The 26,842-nt window shown below is 42.4% G+C and overlaps 2 protein-coding genes across 2 annotated transcripts; one reads left to right on the plus strand and one right to left on the minus strand.

Annotated features, from left to right (window-relative positions):
- Positions 1 to 4,585: 4,585 nt before the first annotated feature.
- Positions 4,586 to 7,817, minus strand: LOC126681900 (uncharacterized). Its single transcript, XM_050377456.1, has 7 exons — positions 7,313 to 7,817; positions 7,154 to 7,258; positions 6,722 to 7,027; positions 6,506 to 6,652; positions 6,003 to 6,412; positions 4,701 to 5,858; positions 4,586 to 4,612 (listed from the first exon to the last, which is right to left on the minus strand). Exons 1-7 carry the CDS (start codon positions 7,815 to 7,817, stop codon positions 4,586 to 4,588), a joined length of 2,658 nt encoding a protein of 885 aa, XP_050233413.1.
- Positions 7,818 to 20,086: 12,269 nt separating this feature from the next.
- On the plus strand, positions 20,087 to 21,303 carry LOC126681901 (uncharacterized). Its single transcript, XM_050377457.1, has 2 exons — positions 20,087 to 20,876; positions 20,921 to 21,303. The coding sequence occupies exons 1-2, from the start codon at positions 20,087 to 20,089 to the stop codon at positions 21,301 to 21,303; spliced, it is 1,173 nt and encodes a 390-aa protein (XP_050233414.1).
- The last annotated feature ends 5,539 nt before the right edge of the window (positions 21,304 to 26,842 follow it).

A 26,842-nucleotide genomic window follows, 5' to 3' on the forward strand; every position in this document is an offset into this window, starting at 1 on the left:
GTTTGCATTCCCATCGATCCGGTGACCCCCCAAGTCATGTGCTCTATGATTTCAAGAAGGTCGGATATTGTTACCAGGTCGGTGAAATGCTTGACTTAGTGATGTTCGTTCCTGGCGAGGTTGCTTCGCCCCTACTAGATGTGCTACGTTATCACTAGTCCCCCCTCAGTATGTCGGATATTTATGTCCGAGCTGGTAGTGTGTACCGAGATCTCAGATCACGGGATCTTTGGCGTGCTTGTTCCGTTTATGGATGGTCTCTGACACCGAGCTGTTTGTCAGAGAGATAGGTGAGCTAATACGGCTGTGTGAAAGGACGTGACTGTCGAGATGTCCTGTCTGACAGCTGTTGTAGCCATTGTCCTATGTGGCGGTTGCTTGTTGTCTACGCTGGGTCCACGTGTCTAGCAGTTAAGGCGTGAGCGCTTTCCCAGGGGACGTTTTGAGTGGGATGAGAGAGAAAATTAAAAGCGTGGCTTTTCATTTTCCCTCTCTTTTCAGTTATAAGTTTCATTTTTCAAACCTTACAAAACTTTTTGCCTTCTCTCTCGTTTCTTATTCTTTGTTTTCTGCTGAATCATAGAGCAAGAAAACTCTCTGTTTCTTTGTCTTCTCTGAGTTTCCAGTTTTTTACTTCCTTCGACACAGGCGTTTGTTAGTTGCTGCTTGGAAGTGTGGTCTCGTGATTTTTGTTTCAAGGTTCATCCAAGTTTCTGAGATCATTTATTCTGTAACAAGTAAGTAATCTCGTCCTTTGATCCTTTGATGTTTTAGTTCCTCTGTTTTGTGCTGTTGCTATTGTTTGAATTTCTGTGTTCTTAGTGATATGCCTCTGGTTTTGATTTTTGATTTCTGAATCGTAGGGAGAAAAACTCCCATTGCGTTTTGTGGTATGTTGATTTTCCAGAAATGGGTGAAATTGGTTCGTGTTTGCCTTTGATTTCCTTTTTCCTTGTGGCTTTCCCTGAATTAGCGTGTCTGGTTTTTGTTTTTGCTGAATTTCATTTGCTGTTTGTCTTGTTTCATGTTTTCTGTGTTTTTATTTGGAGATATGGATTTCCAGAAATCTGGAAATTCATGTTCGTTGTCATCGTGTTTCTGATGGTGTCACCCTCTAAAAATTTCCTTTTGATTCGTACTTTCAAGTCTTAGCTAGTTTATTTTGTGTTAGTGAAGCTTGTCTCATCCGAGCTGGTTTCTGTGTCTCTAGGGATGTCGGGTGACCCATCAGATCGCGAGGAAGGGGTGGGTTATGATGATAACAATATGGATATAGACGAGCCATCTGCTGAGTTTTATGTGGTTCGCCCCCGACCTGATGAGACTGCCGAGGTGGAAGAGGTGGGGACCTCGGTACCTGCTGGCCCTTCCCAAAAAGGGAAAGAAAAGAGGAAAGCTGCCGGTGATAAGCCTGATGATCGGGATATCAAGGCGTCGTGGTGCACCCTGGGTTTTTTGAGGGCCGTGCGAAAAGCATTTGACATCCCAACGGAGTACGAGCTGTCTATGATTCCCGCGGGGAAGAGATTAAATGACGCTCCTCCCGAGAACACGATTATGCTCACCCAGGAGCATCTCCAATCCGGCATCCGGTTTCCCATATCCGAGCAGTTCAAGAGGTTGAGCAACTACTTCGAAGTGCCGTTATCCCAAATTCATCCTAATGGAGTTCGGCACTACTCTTGTTTCTTGGAGCTGTGTCGGCAGACTGGGGTGACCGATAGTATGCGACTCTTTTGTTGTATGTACCTGATGTCGCTGAAGGATCAGAGTCATTTCGCCTATCTACGATTCCGGGGTGAGAGGAAAGACTTGGCCGGGGGGCTGGTGTCGGGGATAACTGACTCCTTGAGGGATTTCAAGGAGGACTATTTTCAAGTATCTCACCTTACGGCCTTCCAGGGGATGGTGACCACCTGGGTCGCTAAGTGTTATAAGCCCGACAAGTGGTTTCACGTCCCCGGTCCTCTGGAGCTGGCCGACATGCTGAAGCTCCGAGACGCTGCTCCTGCTGGGGAGAAAGCACAGGCCGACGACCTGTGTCCTAAACTCTTGTTTGATTACTGGAAGGGCACGGCTTCAGCTAGCGCTGGTTTGTTTGTTGTTGTTTTTTTTTTTTGCTTGTTTCTAGTTGTTTCTTTGTCTATTATGTGAAGTTGTTGCTACTGTTTGTGTTATGTTTTAACTCTGTTATGCTTTGATGAGATTGCAGTGAACAGTCTGGACCCTGCCAAGCTGATTGGGAAGAAAAGAAAAAGGCCCGCCGTCCGAGCTGCGACACCTACAGTCCCGCGGCCTGCACCTGCTGCGGGTTCGGCTGTCCCCCGGCCTTCCCCTGCGGCTGAGGCTGCTGCTGCTCCCAAGTCTCCGGAGGTTCCGGAAGGCGTTCAGGTTACGGGGTTGGATGCCATTCCTCTCCGAGTTCAAAGGCCCGGCGAGGTGGAGTTTCCGCCTGCCGCCGAACCGAGGAGGGACATTCCCTTTGTGGATCTGGGCTCAACGGAGACCGTGATGGGACCTCGACAACCCGAAGAGGTTCCTCAACGGGCTGCTCCTGAAGTGGGGGGTCCTAGCGCCCGTGCTGTGGGATCTCGAATGCCGGATCTGCCGGACGTTTCCTCGGATTCCAGTACGACCGCCTCTGGCCATCAGGGCATAACTCGGGCAAGATTCGCCGAGTGGGTTGGGCAGCACAACCCGGGCATCCGGGTATCCATTCACGAGCTACCCAATGCTGGGGATATTGCTCGGGTTACCACGCTTCCTGAGGACGAGGCGTACTATAAGACCTATAAACCAGAGAACCTGCTGGCAACGGTTTCTGCCCTCTGCATCCAGGTAATCTCTTTGATTTTTCTCTTTTTACTTGATTTCTTTCTCTTGTTATTTCAAATAACTTTGCTGTTCGTTCTCAGGCGGCTCAAATGTCTTACCGGGCTGACCGGCGTGCTAATCAGAACGAGGACGACCTTCTCCTGGCCAAAAAACTTATGTTGTCTGAGGCGGCCAAGGCCCGTGATGCGGAGAGGAGGGCCAGCGAAGCCGAGAAAAGGGCCTCGGAGGCCGGACAAAGGGCTTCGGACGGGGCTTCGCTGGTGGCTCAGCTGGAGGACAAATTGAGGAACTCCGAGGATCGAAGGTCGGAAGACCTGGAGATGCTGGGAAAACTGAGGGGTGACGTCATTCGTCTAGAGACTGAGAAGGCTGCTGAGAAAGAAGATTTCTCCAAGCAGCTCGCTGACGTTACTCGCCGGAATGAGCTGGTCTCCAAGGGACTCCGGGATTCGGTGGAGGACGTGAAGAAAAAACTGGCTGAGGCCGTAGGTCGAGCCGAGAAAGCTGAGGCCCAAGCCGCGGAAGGCACGGTCCGAGAGGAGAACTTGTATGAGGACTTCCGGAGGATGTTGTACGTCGGCGAGGTCCAAGTTGGCGAGTTTTTGAGAGGCCGGTTTGGAGCTGATGTCGATGTCTCGGACTTCAAGCTGGATGTGCTTGATTTGCATCGCCGTGCCAAAGAGCTGCCTGAGGATTATGACATGCCGGCAGATATTGAAGACTATCTGGCTGATGACCAGGATCAAGGCCCGGTTTAGGATAACCATTTTTGTAATTTCTGAACAATTTTTACTTTGATTTTGTAATGCTGAGCTCTGAGCTCCTTTGTTATACTTTGAATATTTGTGCAAAGTTTGATCATTTTGGCCTTTGTATATACATCTTGTTTTTTTGCTTGTCGGTATGCCTATGTTTTCTTTTTATCTCAATGTTGTTTTCTTGAATGAATTTTCTGCCTTGTTTTGTTTTTTCAACGATTTTGACTAAGTATGTGGCAACATGTTTTCATGACTAACTTAGTTTAGCCTCCGAGCTAGTTTCAGTAATGTGAATTTTCTAGCTGCTTTGTTGTTTTTATATATATGGGTTCTTGACTTCAGACTTGGGATAAAAAATGCTAGGATAGGCTCGTGGTTATTCATAGATCAAGTTTGAGCAAGTTGCTCGGCGCGGACAACCGATCGATCCGGTGACCCGGGATTGTCATAGCTCATGGGTGGCACATAGCCCGCTGGTGGCACATAGCCCGCTGGTGGCACATAGCCCGTAGATGGCACATAGCCCGCTGGTGGCACATAGCCCGTAGATGGCACATAGCCCGCTGGTGGCACATAGCCCGTAGATGGCACAAAGCCCGTGGATGGCACATAGCCCGTGGATGGCACATAGCCCGCTGGTGGCACATAGCCCGTAGATGGCACATAGCCCGTGGATGGCACATAGCCCGTGGATGTTTTACCGAGTAGAGTGCTCGGGTTTTGGAAAAGACATGAATTCTTTTTAATCTTTTTTATTCATTGAGGGGAAAAACTTATGTTTGAGTTTTACAAAAGCCTAACTCAAACATAAGTGAAAAAACCCCTAGGTACCTCGAAAATGAAAACAAGTGACTACTGATAGTATTTCCGAAGAACCTGGGAGTTCCAAGTTCTCGGGAGCACTCTGCCCGACATGTGTGCTATTTTATAAGCTCCTGCTCGTCCGACCTCAGTGACTCGATAGGGGCCTTCCCAGTTGGGTTCGAGCTTTCCTACTCCAGCATTTCCCTTAGCAATGTCTGCCCGTCTCAGGACCAGATCGCCGACTTGGAAACTCAAGGGTTTAACTCTCTTGTTGTGATACTTAGCCATTCTTTGCTTGTATGCTTCGATTCTTAGCGCTTCCTGCTCTCTTCGCTCTTCCAACATGTCTAGGCATAGTTTCTGTTCTTCCTCGTTCTTAGCTTCATCGAAGAACTGGACCCTTAGAGTTGGCATCCCGATTTCCACATGTATCATTGCTTCACACCCATACGTCAAAGAAAACGGGGTGTCTCCTGTGCCTGCCCTTGGTGTGGTTCGGTAAGCCCATATGACCTTTGGTAGCTCTTCCAGCCACTGTCTGTCGAACTCCCCCAGCCTGGCCTTAAGCCCTTTCAGGATCGTTCGGTTGGTTACTTCGGTCATCCCATTGCTTTGCGGGTGAACTACCGAAGTGAAACGCAGGTCAATGTGCAAGTCGTTGCAAAATTCCTTGAAGGCTCGACAGTTGAACTGCTTCCCGTTGTCAGTTACCAATGCTCTGGGTATACCGAATCGACACACAATTTGCCTCCAGAAGAAATCCCTGATCCGAGCTTCTGTGATGGTACTCACTGCCTCTACCTCGATCCACTTTGTGAAGTGATCTACTGCCACTATCAAGAACTTTTTCTGCCCCGTGGTTGGTGTGAAAGGACCCAGGATGTCAATTCCCCAAGTTGCAAATGGCCAAGGACTGGTAATAGGACACTGCTCTATGGTGGGAGCATGTCGGATGTTCTGATGCCTCTGACAATTTTCACATTTCTTTACTATCTCCTCTGCTTGCCTGACCATTAGGGGCCAGTAGTAGCCCTGCAACACTGCTTTCTTTGCCAACATGCGAGGAGCTATGTGTGCCCCGCAAATACCTTCATGTATTTCTCTCAGCACATACTCCCCTTCCTCTGCTGTCAAGCATCTCGACCACGGATGGGTGAATGACTTCCTGTATAAGACTCCGTCGAGGAACGCGTAGTACGGAGCTTGTCGCAGGATTTTGTATGCTTTGTCTCTGTTTTCTGGCAAGGTTCCATCCATCAAGTAGTGGGCTATGCCTTGCATCCAATTTTCCAAAGGCTGAGTTAGAAAAATGGTTTCGTGGTTGTCGATGCTGGAATGCTTTTGAACAGAGAAATGGACCCCCGATATCTTTTCGTTTACTGTTGCTGCTTTGGCTAGTACATCGGCCTCTTGATTTTCCAAACGAGGAACTTGCTTTATCACCCATTTTCCTCCGAGCTCCTGAATCTTGTTCAAGAAGAACTTGACTCTGTCCACGTATCTTCTCATTTCTGAATCCCGAGCTTCAAAAGTACCCAGGATTTGACAAACGACTAATTGAGAGTCACTCCTTATTGTTACGTGCTCAGCTTTGACCACGTTTACCATTCTTAATCCGATCAACAGAGCCTCATACTCCGCGGCATTATTGGATGCCGAGAAATCGAATTTAACCGAGCTTCGGAGTGTAACTCCGTGAGGACCTTTCAAGACTACGCCTGTCCCAGATCCTTCCAGATTTGATGCCCCATCGACTTCTAAGACCCGCCGTAGAAGTTGTTCATCAGGTTCCTCAGGTTTGTCACTTGCTGTGGTCTCGGCTATGAAATCTGCCAACACTTGTGCTTTTAGGGCCGGTCTGGGTTCATACCGGATGTCATATCCTCCCAGCTGGACCGACCAGCTGACCAGCCGTCCCGACATCTCTGGCCTCTGCAGCGCCTTTCTCAGAGGTTGGTTCGTACGTACTACAATGATGTGAGCCTCGAAATATCTCCTTAGCTTTTCCGCCGCCACTTTCAATGCCAAAGCAAATTTCTCAATTTTTGGATATCTGACCTCCGGGCCTTTCAAGACCCTGCTGAGATAGTAAACTGGGGTTTGCAGACCCTTATCTTCCTTCACCAGGACTGCCGCTGCTGTCTCGTCATTCACCGAGAGATACAAATATAAGATTTCCCCAGGCTCAGGTCTACCTAGCACCGGGGGTGTGCTGAGGTAAACCTTCAGCTCTTCAAAAGCTGTATTACAATCCTCTGTCCACTTGAAATTCTTTGTATTCTTCAGAATTTTGAAAAATGGCAAACATCGTTTGGCTGAGCAACTCATGAATCTTCCCAACGCCGTGACTCTTCCGTTCAACTTTTGTACTTCTTTCACCGAGCTGGGTGCTTTCATGTTCATTACTGCCTCGATTTTCTCCGGGTTCGCCTCGATGCCTTTCTCCGAGATGAGGTGTCCTAGAAATTTCCCCGAGCGGACTGCGAAAACACACTTTTCCGGGTTCAGCTTGAGGTTAAAACCCTTCAGCTTTTCAAAAGTTTCTGCCAGATCCCCTGCGTGATCCTCGATCCCCTTGGATTTCACGACTATGTCATCTACATAAACCTCGACATTCTTGCCCAGTTGATCTTTAAAAACATGATTCATGAGTCTTTGATAGGTTGCCCCAGCATTTTTCAAACCAAAAGGCATCTTCTTGTAGCAATAGGTCCCCAGATTCGTTGTGAAAGCTGTCTTTTCTTCGTCATCTTTACTCATCGGGATCTGGTGATATCTCTGAGAAGCATCTAAGAATGCGTAGACCGCAAATCCGCACGTTGCATCTACCAGTTGGTCAATGTTCGGCAGAGGGAAACTGTCTTTTGGGCAGGCATTGTTTAGATCAGTAAAATCTATACAAAGCCTCCATCTACCGTTAGACTTCTTGATCAAAACCACATTAGCCAGCCACTCCGGATAATCTACCTTCCTGATGAATCCAGCTTTCAAAAGCTTCTCCACTTCGTCTCGGATAGCAATATGTTTCTCTAGAGAGAAAGTTCTTTTCTTTTGCTTGACAGGCTTGCATTTAGCATCCACGTTTAGCTTGTGCGAGATTATCTTAGGGTCTACCCCCCCAATATCCTCTGGCTTGTTGGTAAACTCCTCCACATACTGTTTTATCCGAGCTATGATAGCTTCCCGGTGCTCGTTTGGCCAATCTACCCCCAGCTTTACACACATCTCGGATCCCTCTGTAAGTTCAATCGTTTCTAAGTTTTCTCGGGGTTTCTGAGCTTTCTTCTCTCTGAGGAGCAGCTCCGGTGTATCGATGTTCATTGTTTCCACCGTGCTGCCCATAGTGGCCATGTAACATTGCCTAGATAGGGTTTGATTTCCCCTAATAGTTATAACCTCGTTTTCCACTGGGATTTTCATCATCAAGTAACGAATACTAGTCACTGCACCTGTGCTATACAACATAGGTCTACCAAGGATACCATTATATGCTAGAGGCATGTCAACTATCATGAACAGTGAACGTACCTTCCGTGTTGGTTCCGCCAGGATCCCCTCTGTTCCGTCCTCCTGAGGTATTTCGACACCGAGTTCCAAGTATAGCTCGACCATGCCTTCTGGGGTGACCGGAGATCCTCCCAGCCCCAGAAGGGGAATGTTCACAGGTTTAAGCTCAGTTTTGGATCCTCCCATCGACAAAAAGACTGACAGAGTCAACAAGTTAACCGAGCTACCATCGTCCACCAGCAATCGTTTAACCCATTTCGATCCAATGATGGCTGATACAATCAAAGCGTCTTCATGAGGAAAATCTACTCCTTTCGCATCCTCTGGCCCGAAAACAATGTTAGGTCATGGCGACCCCGTGGATACCGACATCACCATCTTTTGCTTTTTCTTTCTGCGTTTGCGACTATACTCGGATTCTAAAGTTCCTCCTGAGATAGTGTTGATTACTCCCGTGACTTGTGTCTTCTTTGATGGGGATTGGGCTTCCCTGCTCCCCCCTGGCTCCGACCTGACCGAGTTGACCCTTGTATTTCCTCGGTCTTGGCCCTCCTTGTCCATAACAAAATGTTGTAATCGCCCCTGGCAGACTAACTTGTCTATCTCACTTCGCAAACGTCCACATTCCTCTGTTTCGTGGCCATAACCATCATGAAAATCACAGAACTTGGATCGGTCTCCATCTTTCACTAGCCTCGGTGGATAACGAATCTCTTCATTGTTGTTCTTGATCCAGGATAGAATCTGCTCCCTCGGAGTATTGAGTGGTACATATTGTCTCGGCACTCCTGCTCGGTCCACGTATCCTTCAGTTCCTCCCCCAATACTGAAACTTGGCTTGGTACCGGGCCCCGCGCTTGGTGGACTGGTTTGAGCATTGAACGGCTTGTTACCCCTGTACCCCGAAGTCTCATTCAGAGGTCGGTACCGATCTTGGCTACGGTTGGATCCCTGAGTATTCTGCGTTTTACTGGGAACTGGGCTAGCCATCCCGTAAGACTTCCTCTGCCTTTCCTCGTCGAGATTGATATAATTCCAAGCCCTGTCCATCAACTCAGTGTAAGTGTCAACCGGGTTGGTGATCAGGCTGTCTCGGAAGACTTGCATGCTGGTGTTATCTTTCATAGCATCGATGGCGGTATCATCGTTCAAATCTTCTATCATGATCGCCTCAGCATTTAACCGAGCAATGTATGCTTTCAAACTTTCTCCCTGCTTTTGAAAGCATTTCTTCAAATCACTGGATCTTTTCTTTCGTTCGATGCTCGGGGCAAAGTGAGTTTTGAAAGCCATAGCGAGCTCCCTGAAACTAGTAATAGAGCCCTCCTTGAGGTTCTGGTACCACTTTTGCGCTGCATCGCTCAACGTTGAAGGGAACACTTTGCACACCGTGGCGTCCGAGACACTTTGGACTCCCATGGCAACCTGAAAGCAACTTAAATGAGTCATCGGGTCGGATTTACCGTTATATCTGTCAATGGGCGGATATTTAAACTTATCTGGAAATGGGTCATCCCATATAGCCTTTGACAAGGGGCTAGCAATGCCACAGGTAGTGAAAGGTCGAGACTCTGCCTTGTGCCCTTTATGCTTATCCAGCTCGGCCTGGACCAGACGAGTAACTTCGTCATGCAAAGTTTTCTGATGCTGTGACGCTGCCCCCGAGCTGTGAACACTTTCTGCCCCGTTTCTCCTGACCGGTGGAACTCCTGCTCTCGCGGTCCGCAGAGGATTTGCCTCCGGGTCTGGGTCTCCCCTCCCCAATCCAGCGTCACCGCGCTGTGTTCCCGGTGGTAGATTCTCGTCTTGCACCCCCTCCCTTCGAGGAGGAGGAGGATCATTCCGACCTTCGTCTCTCGGAAAAGGGCGATCATGCCGATCTTCGTCTCTCGGCAGATTAGTGTCACGATGATCTTCGCCTCTGGGTGCTTGATGCTCTGTGGGACCCCTAGGTCTGGGTCGTGGGTGATCGTTCCGACCTTCTTCTCTCGGAGGACGACCATCCTGAAACTCAGCAGCTTGGGGTGGAGGGGCCACGGGGGTGGCCGAGGGATTGTAACTTGGGTAATACTGGGACATGACTGCAAAATGCATCTGCTGGGCCTGGTGTAGTTGGCGAGCCATGTATTCTAAATATTCTTGAGCTTGTAAGACCGCCGGAGGTATATCCTGCCCAGAAGTTGTTCCTGTTCCTGTAGCCACCAGTGTAGCGTCTACCGGGAAGTTGAGTTGAGTGGGAGACAAGGTATTGTGGAGGAAACTCTGTGGCACGGTGGTTCCTGGGGTTGATAAGTGGGTGTGACTTGCATCTGAAGCAAAAGGGTTCGCCCTAGGATAGTTTTCCAATCCATATAAAGGCACAAATCCAGCTCCACTGCCGGAGGCCCTGGATCCTCCCACCTGAGCATTCGCTGGAGGAGTTAAGCCAGTGATCACAGAGGTCCGACCACTAGCAGAAACTCCACCAACCAAGTTAGTGTCGGTGACCGTAGTTCCCAGAGGGTCTACCCTGTCCAAAACAGGATCATCAGCCATTGTTTCTTGTCAAGATCTGATCAGCAACGTCAAAAGAACCAGAGTAGAACAGGGGAATACAAAACGATTTCCCACAGACGGCGCCAAGTGATGAATCACCAAACTAAATCCGAGCTTAGATGACCTGCACACCACAAGCAAACAGAGGTCAGAAGGAACTCCGGTGGGGGTCACCGGACGTTCACTCCGACGCTCAAGTAAGGTTTTGAAGTAGAGAAAGAAGAAGAAGAGAAAATGAGAGTGCTTAGAGTAGAAAAAAGAAATTACCTAGGGTTTATCCTTAAACCCTCTATTTATAGTTAGGGTTTAAGGACAAACCAGCCTCGCTGGCAGGCTGTGAGCCCAGTGGTCCCAGAAATCCGTTATGCTGACGTGGGAGAATATCCCTGTGGGAGGCACGGGTTGTTAGGTGTGTCAGAGGGAACATTCCTCACGTACCTGTCATAAGATCTTCTGTGGTCCCAGGATCTGGTACACGAGTGAGCGCTCCTGGGCGGGACCTCGGAGCCCGGTTAAGCCTTGAAGCCCGGATAGCTTGGGAGTCAAGTTATCATGGTTCTTGTATCTGAGAGTTGCTTAGAGCTCGAATCAGATGGTCCGGTCCTTCGGGCTTAGGGGCTCTGAGCTTGGCCTAGTTCTGAGTTGAATATAACTCAGAGCCCGGATATAATTCTTGGTCCGACCTTACCAGGCATGATTGTCTCGGATGATGTTTGCATTCCCATCGATCCGGTGACCCCCCAAGTCATGTGCTCTATGATTTCAAGAAGGTCGGATATTGTTACCAGGTCGGTGAAATGCTTGACTTAGTGATGTTCGTTCCTGGCGAGGTTGCTTCGCCCCTACTAGATGTGCTACGTTATCAATTCTCGAGTATCTTTCCTATGTAGATAACCTACAACTTAGGAAGACGAGACTATTTTCGAAGACCTTCCTAAATAGGACTCACGTTTGAATAAGGAATATCACTCCTAATCAGGGTTAAACCCTACAAAATATGATTCACCTTTCTATTACAACTCTACAAGGTATACTATCATCTACAATAAAAGGAGGTTGAGGTATGCCTAAACATACAACTACAATATACACAAAACTCTGCTCAAAGCTCAATACTGACTTTAGCATCTGAGAGTTAATCGGACAACCACTGTCTGGTTAGCTTCTACCCTGTTTTGAAGGTCACATAACCGGATCAGAAGGCAGACTCCATCAATTGGCACCATATGTAGGAAAAGCTTAACAAACTTCAATTCAAAGGACCTTTTCTGAATTCAAATAAATTCTATTGAAAAAGATGATTTCTGACGGAATAAACCTGAAAAAAATTAAGTAGCTAAAAGAAGCGGAAAATACAAGAATCCATAATTCCCCCTCCGGTGACTTTCGACAAGGAGGATTTCGGAAGAATCACGGAGACACATAATGAAGCCCTAGTTGTGGCCATGATTATCGAGCATTGGAACGTATAACGGATATTGGTTGATGAAGGAAGCACTATCAATCTGATGACAAGAAGAGCTTATAAAAGCCTTAGAAGGGTTCCCGCAGAACTAAAAAGGAATGCTATTCCGGTAAATGGATTTGGTGGGTCTCCCATCAAACCCATGGGAACAATTACGCTTGATGTTAAGCTAGGAAGAGCAAGAAGAAACGAAGAATTACCCACACGGTTTAGCGTTGTAGATATCGGCCTGCCATACAATGCAGTATTGGGGAGACCATTCCTCCACGATTCCGCATTCATAACAAGCGTGAAAGCACTCATAATGAAGATACCAACGATGAAGGGAATTGTTACAGTACAAGGAAACCGAACCACATCAAGAGAATGCTACAATGAGGCGCTAAAGGAATCCTTCGAAACTCTGCATAGACCGCAGGGCGAGACAAAGAAGCTGGAGCTTAATGAGGAGAAAGTGAATTTGGGAATAGGCATGGACCCCAATATTGAAGAAGAAATTACGGCGATACAAAGGAATATTGGAACATTCGCCGCCAAGGCTTCAGAAATCGTCGGAATAGACCTGCACGTCATAACCCACGAGCTGAATGTGGCAGAGACGGCGAATCCCGTTAGACAAAAGAAAAGGAAATTCTCTGAAGAGAAACAAAGAATAATAGCTGACGAAGTGGAGAAACTCAAAAAAGTAAGATATCATCAGGGAGGTACAATACCCAGAATGGGTAGCGAATGTGGTAATCGTAAAGAAAGCGAATGGAAAAAAACAAGATGTGTGTAGACTATACGGATTTAAACAAAGCATGCCCCAAGGACAGTTATCCACTGCCATACATCAACCAACTGGTTGACTCTACCGCAGGATATGCGAAGTATAGCCTGGCAAATGTCGCCCAAGGCTATCACCAGATTCAAATGGACGAGCAAGACCAGGAATAAACATCGTTCATAACGGAACGAGGAACCTATTGCTACACAACAATGCCCTTCGGACTAAAGAATGCAGGAGCGACATACCAAAGGCTTATGACTTCATGTTCAAGGACGAGATCGGAAAGCGAGTCCAAGTATACGTAGACGACCTGATAATAAAGAGCGAAAATGCAGAAAGCCATGCTAGAGACCTGGAAGAAACATTTAAAATCCTGAACAAAATTGGGATGAAGCTGAATCCGGACAAATGCATGTTTGGAGTACAGGGAGGAAAATTCCTAGGAATCATGATATCCTAGAGAGGTATAGAGGCCAATCCGGAAAAGATCAAAGCGATAATGGACATGAAGGCACCCAGAAATATAAATGAAGTTCAAAAACTCAATGGGCGAATCATCGCGCTCGGAAGATTCGTGTCCTGCTCGGCCAAAAGATATTTGCCATTCTTCAAGGCCCTAAAAGGGACACAAAAATTTGAATGGAATAAGGATTGCAAAGACTCGTTCGAAGAACTAATGAAATTCCTGGCCACATCACCGCTGCTGAGTCGACCACTGAAAGGAGAAACGCTCTACTTAAACATTTGCGCAAGAAAGGAAACCATAGGGACAGTTCTAGTAAGAGAGGAAGATGCCGAGCTAAAGCCGACTTATTATATCAGCCAAGTCCTGAAGGGAGCGGAAACTAGATACCCGGAGATAGAAAAAATGGCGCTCACCGCAGTAACTACAACAAAAAAGTTGAAATACTACTTTTTAAGCCACAATGTGGTAATAAGAACCAACGAGCCTCTGCGAGATGGCAATACAGAGAGCCGAAACATCTGGACGACTCGTCTACTGGTCCATCCAATTAAGTGAGCATGACATCCGATATGACCCCGCCCAACACTCAAAGCACAAGCTTTGGCGGATTTTGTAGCCGAGATCACTCCCTGCGAACAAGAAGAGTCTGTACCCGAACTACTATGAGAATTGCATGTAGATGGAGCTTCTAATGAAAAAGGATCATGAGCTGGAGCTATTCTCAAAGGCCCCGGAAAAGTGAAAATTGAATATGGTGTAAATATCGGATTCGCAGCCAGCAACAACGCTGCGGAATACGAAGCCCTGATCGCTGGACTCGGCTTAGCTTTGGAAATAAAAACGGAAATCCTAATGATCTATAGCGACTCTTAGCTAGTAGTAAATCAAGTCAAAGGCGAATACCAAGCTAAAGAAACAAGAATGGTAGAATACTTGGCAAAGGTCATTAAATTACTCCGACGATTGGTAGCGCAGGGAGGACAATGGGAAATTATACAGATCCCACGAGAACAAAATACCGACAATGACGCCATCTCCATGTCAGCATCCGAATTAGGAGATATATTCATGAAAATGCTACTAAAGGAAACTCTCGAGTCGCCAAGTATCAATGAAGAGGAAATAATGATTATAGATGAAGCCGACTCCAGGATGACCCCGTTAATCAAATATCTAGACCAAGGAGAGCTACCGACTAACAGCGTCGAAGCTATTAGAGTCATCCGCAAATCAGCCCACTACTCGTACCACAATGGAGTTCTCTATTGAACCTCCCTAACACACCCATGGGTGAGATGCGTCTCGCCCGATAGTGGAAGCCTAATCCTAAAGGAGATTCATGAAGGGATATGCGGAGCACATGAAGGAGCGGTCACCATCGCAAGAAAAACGATGCTTCAAGGGTACTACTGGCCGACCATTAAAGAGGATGCAAAAGCACGGGTGAAAAAGTGTGATAAATGCCAAAGACACGACAATGTTAGCCACAGGCCGGAGGTACCATAAAGGTCTCTCTAGAGAGTCTTTGGCCATTCGCCACGTGGGGAATCGACATAGTCGGACCATTTAAAACAGGAAAAAACTAGGTGAAGTTCCTAATTGTAGCAGTCGAACAATTTACAAAGTGGGTCGAGTTAGCACAAGTATCGACCATAATGGCAGCTAGAGTGGAAGAGTTCTTCAAGAATGAGGTAATATGTCAGTTCGGCATACCTCACACCCTAGTAGCAGATAACGGGAAACAGTTCGACTACAAATAATTTAAGAAGTTCTGCGAAGATCTGATGATAAACCTGAAGTTTACGTCAGTAGCGCACCCCAGACAAAAGGGATGACTAAAGTGACCAACCGAACCATAGCACAAGAGATAAAGAAAAGATTAGACCAATACAAAGACAATTGGGTGGATGATTGTAGTACCGTGTTTGTCATCGACTTGGCTCGGTTTCATTCAAAAACGCTCAAAAACTTTGTAGTTTCGTGTTTATTTTATTCGCTAACTGATTGTAGTACCGTGTTTGTCTTTTACAGTAACTTTTATGTAAACTTTTAACATTTTTATTATATTAGAGCGTTACTTTTCTTTTAATGGTGTTTTAATGTTTGTAAGTAGTTTGTAAATAGCGGAATTAGCAGGTTTCAATTGATAGAGAAAAACAGAAAAAACAGCAGAAAACATGTAAATTCTATTGGGATTGGAATTTACATGTTTAGCGACGGATAATTCGTCCCTAAACATAACAGTTAGACGCCTAATTGTTACACTTAGAAACTGATAATATGTCGCTAACTTAAATATATGTCGCTAATATATGTTATTTAGCGACAGATATCCGTCGCTAATTTAAAAAAAAAATCGCTATTAAGTTTCCAATTCTGTCGTTTGGGCAAATATTTTAGCGACGAATGAAATTAATTAGCGACCGAAAATCAGTTGCCAATTTTACGATTATAACAAAATTTGCGTCACTAAAAATTTTGTGACCATCCTTTTAGCGACGGGTGATGTCTGTCGCTAATGACGATTAGTGATAGGTTTTATGTGATTAGCAACTAAATATTTGTCGCTAATCAACTACTTTCTAATAGTGATCCTAAGGGATTATCTGAGTTACCTTGGTATAGTTTTTATCTCGGGTGAACTGGCAGGTGCCTATACTAACTACATACTTTATCTCGGTGAATCTATCAGAAGTATGTCGGTTGTTGTTTGACTTAGTGACATTACATGTTACTGAGATTGCTTCACCACTATGTTGTGTTTTCACTATGTTATCACTATTGAATTGAAAATGCAAAACAAAATATATGATATTTATGTGTTATAGAGACATATTTGAGGTCATCATAATACTTTTCTGGTACATGTTCGTGGGCCGGGCTTTTAAATTTTTTATGTAAGCCCAAGCCTGGTTCGGGATTTAAATTTTGTACCTATACGCGACTCTTACACTCTATATATGCGAATCTGACTGGGCCTTTACAGGCTTACGTGAGGAATTGTATAAAAATAAACGTCCCAACGTGCCAATTAAATTACGGGCTTTTTTCGGGGTTGGGGTCGGGGTCGGGCTCGGACCAGACTTTGGATAAAAAATTCTTACCCAAGCCCAATGATAAGACATTGTTTTAAGTAATTTTTATATTACTTTTTATTCGTATTTAATCCTTTTTACGAAAAATAGAGGAGTTTTTAGTTGCTTGTACTCTTTTTTAGTTTTTAATGTAAAATATAAATAATTAAAATATAAATAAAATAGAGCTTAATTGGAGAAATAATCAAGTCAGACTGATTTGGGTCAAAACCAAGACAATCAACCAAAGCCCGACTCAGACCGGTCAGAAAACAGTCAAATCGGAGCAAGGAAACCGAACCAGAGGCTCAACCGGTGCTTGACCGGCCCCCGATATCAAACCGGTTCAGGGCCGGTCAAGTTTCTGCCTACAAAAAAATTAGTCAACCGGCCCTCAACCGGTGCTAGACACCAAACCGGTTCAAGGCCGGTTGACACTCTAAATATCGTCAAATCATCTGTTTTGGGCACTTCCGGAAGCCTTGCTAGGTGCATATTGACACTCATATGAACATATCATGTGTTCACACTCAAGATGGAATTTGTCCTTGGCTTGCACATAAAGAAATGACCTTTGTCCATTGCTCCATCTCATTATGAAAATGAAACTTGCAAGCTTGACTCCAATCAAACCATACAAGGCAAGAAAAAGATCAAGCTTGGATCCCACTCAAGATGAGCTAAGAAAAGAAGATCTTGCAAGACTGGGCTACCACCCCTTTAATGCCTATAAATATGACACATTTGTGTAGAGAAAAACCATTCACTTACACTTGCAATTGTGTAAACATTTACTATAAGATAGTTCTTATCAATCATTATTTCTCTTTTCATTTCTCCTCTCATATGTTCTCAAGGTACAACAATTACATTGTTATTTTTAATATGACAATGGATTGCTAAACCTTTAAACTAGGATTAGGGATGTAGCCTAGTTGAAAGGGAAGTCTTGATTATGTATTAGTGCATCTCATTAATGTTGTTAAACAAGAGTTTTCTTTAAATCTCTTAGAATGATCATGAAAATTAAGATTAGCTACCTTAATGTTTTTATTCTATAATGCATGTGAAGGACCTATCGGTGAAGCATGAATTTGGACCTAGAGATTTAAACACAATTTACTTAAAAATAGAGATATGTCTAAAAAATTGTGATGACGCTAATTAATTTGCTTAATGGGTTTAATTAATTAACTTGGTAATTTAGAAATCTCCAGAATTAATTAAACACAAGTTTATGTCTCGAGAGAGAATAAATATATCTTAAAAACAAGGCCAAACCCATCCTCAGGTCCCTCTACTCTTCACTTTTTTTTCATCGGATCCCTATACTTTAATTTGACGTTTATAGATCCCTTGAACTTCAATTTCGTTGTTGTTATACCCTTAGACGGATGGAATGTGGAGAGTGTGCTACACTCTCCGTTAAATCACAAACTCCGTTAAATATGACGTGTCAAATCAAAATAAAATAAATATGACTAAAATTCAAGGACCAAATAACACTTTTTTCAAAAAAAAAAAATTAATAACGGAAAAAAAATATATGGTCGGCCACCACTTTCCTCCATTAATGGAGGAGAGGTCTGTCCTCCATTAATGGAGGAAACCTGTTCGTTTCCTCCATAATGGAGTTTATGGAGGAAACGAACAGATCCCTTTCCTCCAAATGGAGGAAACAAACAGATCCCTTTCCTCCAAATGGAGGAAACTAGATCTGGGTTTCCTCAATGGAGGAGACGAGCTCGTCTCCTCCATTGAGGAAACGAGGAGGTTTCCTCCATTAATGGAGGAAACCTCCATTTCCTCCATTAATGGAGGAGAGACCTGCTGGTCTCTCCTCCATTAATGGAGAAGAGAAAGGCCACCACTTTTCAGTGGTGGCTGAGAAATTTTTTTCAATTTTTTTTATATTAAAAATATTAATATTTTAATAAATTAAAATTAAATTTCAAAATAAATTGGATTTTAGTTTAATTAAATAAATTTTATATAGGTGCCGGTCGGAGTCGGAGAGGGAGAAAACAATAGCGGGACTAAATTACGGATTAAATTTTATTTTAAAATTAAAATTAAATTTTTAAATAAGTTAAAATTGATAAATTAATTTTAATTAGTTAATTCTACACTATTAATTATTGGTAAATATATGAATTTATAGTCATATAATTAATTAATTTTAAAAAAATGGTCTAATTTTGGTTGTAGACTAAGTACAAGAATGCTAAAGTATTATAGACCAAATATAAGAATTTTAAGGTATTTTTTACTTTATTTAAAAGTTAAAATGTCATTTTTTTTCCACACTCTCAATAACGGAGAGTGTGGCACACTCTCCAAATTCCATCCATAAAAGGGTATAATAACAACAAAATTGAAGTTCAAAGGACCTCTAAACATTAAATTGAAATAGAGGGACTTATTGAAAAAAAAGTGAAGAGTAGAGGGACCTGAGGATGGGTTTGGCCTAAAAACAATTGTCATGGAAAAGATTTTGAGATGTATTATTGCATATGATAGAACTTCCCCTCGACTAAGGTGAAACCCGAAATCTTAGTTGTTTTAAATCTTGATATTTTATCCAAAATATTCTTTCATTTTATATTACTTAATTAATTGTTTTCAACATCAAATCAAATTAACAGAACAATTACTTTGCAAAAGTTAAATTAAATAACATTTTAAAGAGTTCATCCTTTGTGGATTCGACCTCGGAATACTCCGAGTATTGCTTGCTACAATTGATTGTGTACACTTGCAGAATTAGCCGATCAAATTTTTGGCGCCGTTGCCGGGGACGACAGTTTTAAATTGTTTATTCTTTAATTTTTGTCTTGTTATTTCTAAAACTCTTCCAAGTGTGAATTTCAGGTAGTATATGCAACGAAGGCATTTTAAGAACACTAACAGCGCAGAAATAGTACCCTTGAACCCAGAGATCGAACGCACTTGTAGAAGGAATCGAAAGGAAAAGAGACAAACAATGGCGAATCAAGTCAATCCTATAGTTATTGCGCTCGTTGCGCATCGACTAAGAGATATTCAAAGGCCAGTAGTGGTAAATAATCATTCATGCATCCGAATCACGGATGAAGCTTAGAACTATGAGCTTAAAACAATTCATCTTAATATGTTGCCTTAATTCAATGGAACAGCGGTTGATGACCCTTTGGCGTTCATCAAAGAATTCTACAGTGTGGTTGAAACTTTCCATTGAAGAGATTGACAGAGGAGGAAGTAAAGAAAATATGTTTTCCTTATTGCATGAAGTTGAGTGCGAGAACTTGGCTTTTGAACTTGCCTGAAGGATCATTCAGTACGTGGTAAGAAGTGTATAATGCTTTCATTACAAAATATTATTCCCCGCAAAAGACTCTTGATCTTCGCGGCAAGATCTATAATTTCACTCAATTGGATGGCAAACCATTCCATGAGGCGTGGGAACGCTTCAAGATGCTTCTTACTCAATGCCCACATCATTTCTTTGATGAGTTATTATTAACTCAAATGTTCTTTGAGGCATTGATTATGAGTGGGCAAACTTTAGTCGAAATGGCATCCGGTGGAAGTTATGGAGAAAAGACGGCAGCTGAAATAAATCAAATCTATGAGAATGTTGCTTTAAATTCTCAACAAAGAGCTATTAGAGGACGAAGGGCAGCCATACATGAGGTATCTTCACAACATGACATTGTATTAGAAGTTGTTGAGCTAACTAAGCAAGTGAAGATGCTGTTTAGCCAAAATCAGCAATCAACAGAGACTTGTGCTGTCTGTGGCATCCATGGGCATATTGCAACTTCTTGAAATTATGCCAACGAGGTTCAATCAGAGGAAGCCAGTTTTGTTAGCTACAATCAAAACAGACAACCAATGAATGATCCTTACTCAAATACATATAATCCAGGGTGGCACAATCATCCAAGTTTTTCATGGAGAGATGGAAACAACGCTAAACCGCAAGGACCACCTGGATATCAACAAAATAGACCTGCACCTCCACCCCCACAACAAGAAAAGAAACCATCTCTCAAAGATATGATGGCACAATTTATGGCAAATCAAGATGGCCATAATAAGAAGATGGTACAGCGAATAAGCCAAATCGAGAATGCGCATCAATCTTCGATCCATAATGTGGAACGTCAACTTAGGCAATTAGCAAGAAAGATAGCTGAAAGAGAGCAAGGAAAATTTCCAAGCAACACCGAGACCAATCTTAAGGAAGGAGCTATGGCTATCTCTTTAAGGAGTGGTAAAGAAGTTGACAACTCACCAAAAGAGAAAAATAAGGATAACCACATTGTGATTGAGGAGGAGGAGGCCGATAAAAATATGGAGGAGGAAATTACTGTGGAAAAATATCCACCAACAGTCAAGGCATACGTTCCTCCGATACCATACTCTCAGCGACAAAGGAAGAGGATAAACGAGCTACATTTTCAGAAGTTTCTTGATATTTTCAAGAAAATTCAAATCAATATTCCATTCGCCGAGGCATTGGCACAAATGCCCTCGTACGCAAAGTTCTTGAAGGAGATTGTCTCTAACAAGAACAAATTGGAGGAATATTCAATGGTGGCTCTGACTGAGGAGTACAGTGCAATACTGCAAAAGAAACTACCACCAAAGATAATGGATCCAGGGAGTTTTTCTATTCCCTGTACTATTGGAAATGTTAAGTTGCTAGTTGTTTATGTGATTTAGGCGCTAGCATCAATCTGATGCCACTATCTTTGGTACGGAAGTTGGGGATTACTAAAATGAAACCTATTACGGTTTCATTACAGTTGGCAGACAGATCAGTAAAGAGACCACTTGGCATAATGGAGGATTTAGTGGTAAAAGTTGGTAAAATCTATTTACCTGCTGATTTTTTGGTCCTTGATATGAATGGTGGTGTGGATTTATCCATTATTCTAGACAGGCCATTTTTGGCTACAGGACGAGTGTTGATAGATATGCAAAGCGGAAAATTGACATTTAGGGTGGGTGAGGACATAGAAGAATTCAACATCATTAAATCCCTAAAGAATTATGAATTTGTTGACTCATGTAACAGTGTTGATATAATCGATAAGATTGTGTAAGAAACATTTGTGAAAGAGTCATATAATGAACCGCTAAAAGCATGTTTAGCTATGAGCCTAGATGAAACAAATGATGATGTAAAGATCGTTGAATATGCACTTAGCTTGGAGGGTAACGGTTTTAAGAAATTCAAACATTTTGTTAAGTTTGAAGAACTTGGAGAAGGTAAAAAAACCAGAACCTTCTGAAAAGGTGCCACCCAAGGTAGAATTAAAAACTCGACCTGCGCATTTGAAATATGCATTTTTAGGAGTTAATGACACTTATCCAGTGATTGTTTCTGCTAAACTGAGTTCCATAGAAGAAGAAAAGTTGCTGAGAATTTTTAGAAATCGCATGAGTACGATAGCTTGGACTATAGCCGACATCAAAGGCATTAGTCCATCTATTTGCATGCATAAGATCCTGATGGAGGACGAATTTAAACCAAGCGTTCAAGGTCAGAGGCGATTAAATCCCAACATGAAGGAAGTTGTGCGAGCTGAAGTAATCAAATTACTTGATGCAGGTATCATTTATCCAATTTCTGACAGTTCTTGGGTGAGTCCTATAGAGGTAGTTCCAAAAAAAAGGAGGCACAACTGTGGTGAAAAATGAAAATAACGAGCTAATCCCAACCAGGGTGGTTATTGGTTGGAGCGTGTGCATAGACTATCGAAAATTGGGTTTTTGACATTTTTGTGTCTCCCTACAACAAAAATTCCGGATTTGTGCCTCTTTTCAACATATTTCTAATTTTGTGCCTAGGCCCACGCAACCCGCTATATGAAATAGCGGGCTGGTAGCTAATCTGGGTGATTAGCTTAGTCACCCAAATTAGTACCAGCCCGCTATCTCATATAGCGGGCTGGTCCCTAATTTCCTGCAACAGCAGCGAATCATTTGACCGACCAGCTGGTCAGGTCAACTAACCAACTGGTTAGTCAAATGATTTCCTGCTGTTGCAGGGAATCATGTGACAAAAAGCAGCCCGCTATCTCATATAGCGGGCTGCTTTATTATAAATAGGTGAGTGCTGAAGCTCATCACTCACACTTCAGCACTCACCTATTTAGAAAGAAAAAAAAAATTATATACATTGTTAGAGAAGAGTAGAAAAAAAAGAAAAAAAAAGTAGATATAAAGAAATATAAAATAGTTAGTGGGCTATCTCGTAAAACAAATTAGTGGATTTTAGTGGAGTTTGACGGATTTATTTTTTCGGACTTGGTTGAAGTTTGACGGAGTTTATTTTGTGGAGCTAGTCGGATATTTTTCTAGAACTAAACGTTATTTTTCGGACTGCTATTTTACGAGGTCTACAGGCTCCTGATGACGAGAATGACGATGTGGACAGCCCAAGTAGTAACGACCCCAGCACCAGCCCAGATCTCAAACCTGACCGGCCATTGACTCATAGCCAGATGAGTCGGCGTCAGAACTGGGGTCACGACCTGAGGACACACTTACGGACCCCATATAGAACAAACATTTAGTTGTATTTTATACCTTTTTTTATTGGTGTACACATATTTTTAATTAGTTGATTTACTGGTTAATTTTAATTGCTGTGTATGGTTTTTTTATAATTATGTATGAAACCCTAGTGATTTATTATTATCTGATTTTTAAAAATTTCATAACGGCAAAAACGTTTACAAAAGCTTTTAAACGCTTAAAAACGGTAAAAACACTTGATAACAATCAAAATTATAAACTCTAATTTTTTTTATTCTATTTTTTAGAAGTATAGCATAGGAATGCTGTGTTTTTCTTACTAAAACCGTGAATTAGTAAAATTTTAGCTATAATCAATTAATCCAAAACTACATTTTTAGGCAACTTTAGCCATTAAAATCACTTAATTAAAATAGATCTAACTCAAAATAAATTGGACATTTATATAGTCCACAACATCGTCTACGAATTTCATTTTCACTCAAACTTTATTCGACATCTCTAAGATCTTCAAAATTAACGTTAAACTTAACTTCTTAAACTTTCATATTTAAATCAGGTTTTTTTCTACCATCTTTGAGAAATTAAAACTCTTACTTAGATTTGTCCAAACACTAATTACAAATGATATTTATAAAGTTTGAAACGTCACCTACAATATTACTTTATTTTTTCTTAAAATAACGCTCTAAAGTGTCCGAAACTAACCCAAAAATAGTTAACTTAAATTACAATTTATTTTTTAAATAGGGATTTTTGAAAAAAAAAACTGATTGGGCAATTATTGCCCAATCATAGTCTGCCCCAAATGGTTGGGGAGAGAGAGAATTACTCTCTCCCCAATCATTGGGGCAGATTCCCAATCATTGGGGATTAGGGATCAGCCCACTATATGAGATAGCGGGCTGGGGCTAATCTGGGTGATTAAGCTAATCACCCAGATTAGCTAACAGCCTGCTACCTCATATAGCGGGCTGGTATGCAGCCCGCTATCTCATATAGCGAGTTGGTATACAGCCCGCCATCTCATATAGCGGGCTGCGTAGGCCCAGGCAAAAAATCGGAAATAAATTCAAAAGAGGCACAAATCCGTAAATATTTTTGTATAGGGACACAAAAATGTAAAAAAACCCATCGAAAATCAAACACAGCTACCCGCAAGGACCATTTTTCCTTACCTTTCATCGATCAATTGCTTGAGCGATTAGCTAGCTATGCATACTATTGCTTTTTGGATGGCTATTCGGGGTATAACCAAATTGCAACTGAACCAGAGGATCAAGAGAAAACAACGTTCACATGCCCCTACGGTACATTTTCATATTGTCGTATGCCATTCGGTCTGTGTAATGCCCCCGCTACCTTTTAACGTTGCATGATGTCTATCTTTTCTGACATGGTAGAAGACATCATTGAAATCTTTATGGATGATTTCTGTGTTTGAATCATCTTTTGAAAATTGTCTCGCAAATTTAGACAAAGTTTTGCATCGCTGTAAGGAAACTAATCTTGTTTTGAATTATGAAAAATGTCATTTCATGGTACAAGAGGGCATAGTTCTTGGTCATAAAATTTCTGAAAAAGGAATGTAGGTAGATAGAGCAAAGATTGAGGTAATTGAAAAATTACCATCTCCAACTGATGTTAAAGCAATCCGAAGTTTTCTTGGACATGCTGGTTTTTATAGACGATTGATAAAAGATTTCTCAAAAATTGCAAAACCTCTATGTTCACTACTTGTTAAAGATGTTTCTTTCGTGTTTGATGATGCTTGTATGACAGTATTCCAAAAGTTAAAAGAGGCTTTAATCTCCGCACCAATTATAGCATCACCTGACTGGAGTTTACCATTTGAAATAATGTGTGATGCTAGTGATTATGCGTTAGGGTCATTGTTGGGTCAACGGAAAGACAAAAAACTGCATGTCGTTTATTATGCAAGCAAAGTGCTTAATGATGCTCAAATAAACTACACAACAAATGAAAAAGAATTGTTAGCAGTTGTGTACTCATTTGACAAATTTAGATCTTATCTTGTTGGTTCGAAAGCTATTGTGTATACAGATCATGCGGCGATCAAATACCTTTTGGCAAAAAAGGATGCAAAACCAAGATTAATTTGTTGGGTGATTCTTTTACAAGAATTTAACTTCGAAATTAGAGACAAGAAGGGAGTAGAGAATGTAGTAGCCGATCATGTTTCTCGAATGGAACAAGGAGTAGAAGATAATGGAGATGAAATCGACGATTCATTTCCGGACGAGAAACTTTGAGCAATTAAGGAACTACCATGGTTTGCGGACAAAGTGAACTTTTTAACATCAAAAGTGTTACCCGAGAATTTAAACTTCCACCAAAAGATAAAAAATTTATCTGAGATAAAATTTTACATGTGGGATGACCCTTTATTGTTCAGAACTTGTGCAGATGGCATAATAAGAAGATGCATGCCTAACGAAGAGATGCATTTGATCCTATATGAATGTCATTCTTCACCATACGGAGGACATCATGGTCCTGACAAAACAGCCGCAAAAGTGTTACAATGTGGTTTTTTCTGGTCCACATTGTTCAAAGACGCTAGGAGTTTTATCATGGCTTGTGATCGGTGTCAAAGAACAGGCAACATTGGGAAGGGAAATGAAATGCCGCAACAAGGAATTTTGGAGGTAGAATTGTTTGATGTGTGGGGAATCGACTTCATGGGTCCATTCCCACCCTCGTACGGTAACGCTTACATATTAGTTGTTGTTGATTACGTGTCCAAGTGGGTAGAAGCCGTAGCATTACCTAATAACACTGCGAATAGCGTTGTCAAGTTTGTGAAGAAACAAATTTTCAATGTTTTCGGTGTTCCTCGGGCCATCATTAGTGATAATGGAGTGCATTTCCAAAATTATAAGTTCAAAAATCTCTTGAGTAAAAATGGTTGCCAGTCAAGTTGAACTTTCTAATAGAGAACTTAAACAAATTTTGGAAAAAACAGTTGGTGCGTCTAGAAAAGATTGGGATATTAAATTAGACGATGCTTTGTGGGCATATAGAACGGCCTATAAAACTCCTTTAGGGATATCGCCTTATAGGTTAGTTTTTGGCAAACCGCGTCATTACCCGTCGAGTTGGAACATAGAGCTTATTGCACAATAAAACAACTGAACTATAATTTCAAATCCGCGTGTGAAAAATGACTTTTGCAGCTCAATGAGTTAGATGAAATACGGCGTGTTTCATTCGAAAATGCGCGGATATATAAAGAACGCACCAAAGTTTGGCACGACAAGCGAATCAAACGGAGATAGTTCAAGGAAGGACAAAAAGTGTTATTGTTCAAATCCCGTCTTAAACTCTTTCCGGGAAAACTCAAGTCGAGATGGTCCGGACCATTTCGTATCTCGAAAGTCCATCCTCATGGAGCCCTTGAGATTGACAATCACTTTAATGGGAGTAAGTTTCTTATCAATGGTCAAAGAGCAAAACACTACTATGAAGGTGAGCAATTATGAAGTGTCTGCACTTTCAAATTTGACGATTGAATCGGATAACACGTCGAGCCACGACGCTAAATAAAGCGCTTGTTAGGAGGCACTCTAACATTAGTTAGGTACGTTTTCTTTTAAGTTTTCAAAAAAAAAAAAACTTTTCCGTGTCTTTAAAAAAATGTTTGGAAATTTTTTCAAAGTCTTAGGCAGTGGCTGAACCGGCCCTAAACCGGTCCTCGTATTTGGGCCGGTTGAACACCGGTTCAGCACACTGATTGGGTTCATAGCCTTAACCGGCTCTGAACCGGTCCTCATAACTGGGCGGTCATACATCTGATTAGCGAAATTTTTCAAGAAAAAATTATTTCGTCCGCACGTGAAAAGTTTCCTTTTTTTGCAATAATTTCTGTCTGATTTTCTTTCATTGCTAGGTCCAATGTGAACAAATCATTAGGAATCACTCCATATCAATTTCTTATTTTGTTTTGACATTCCTTGTGAAAAGTTTCCTTACCCTTCACCTTCCTCTTTTAAATTCCTTCCTTTGTCAAATTCTTTCCTTTATACTTGCTAAAACTTTCCCGATAAATTGATGGTTTTTTCTGAGCCAATTCATCACCAT

This window comes from Mercurialis annua, linkage group LG5 (assembly GCF_937616625.2).
Source record: "Mercurialis annua linkage group LG5, ddMerAnnu1.2, whole genome shotgun sequence".
Lineage (NCBI taxonomy): Eukaryota > Viridiplantae > Streptophyta > Magnoliopsida > Malpighiales > Euphorbiaceae > Mercurialis > Mercurialis annua.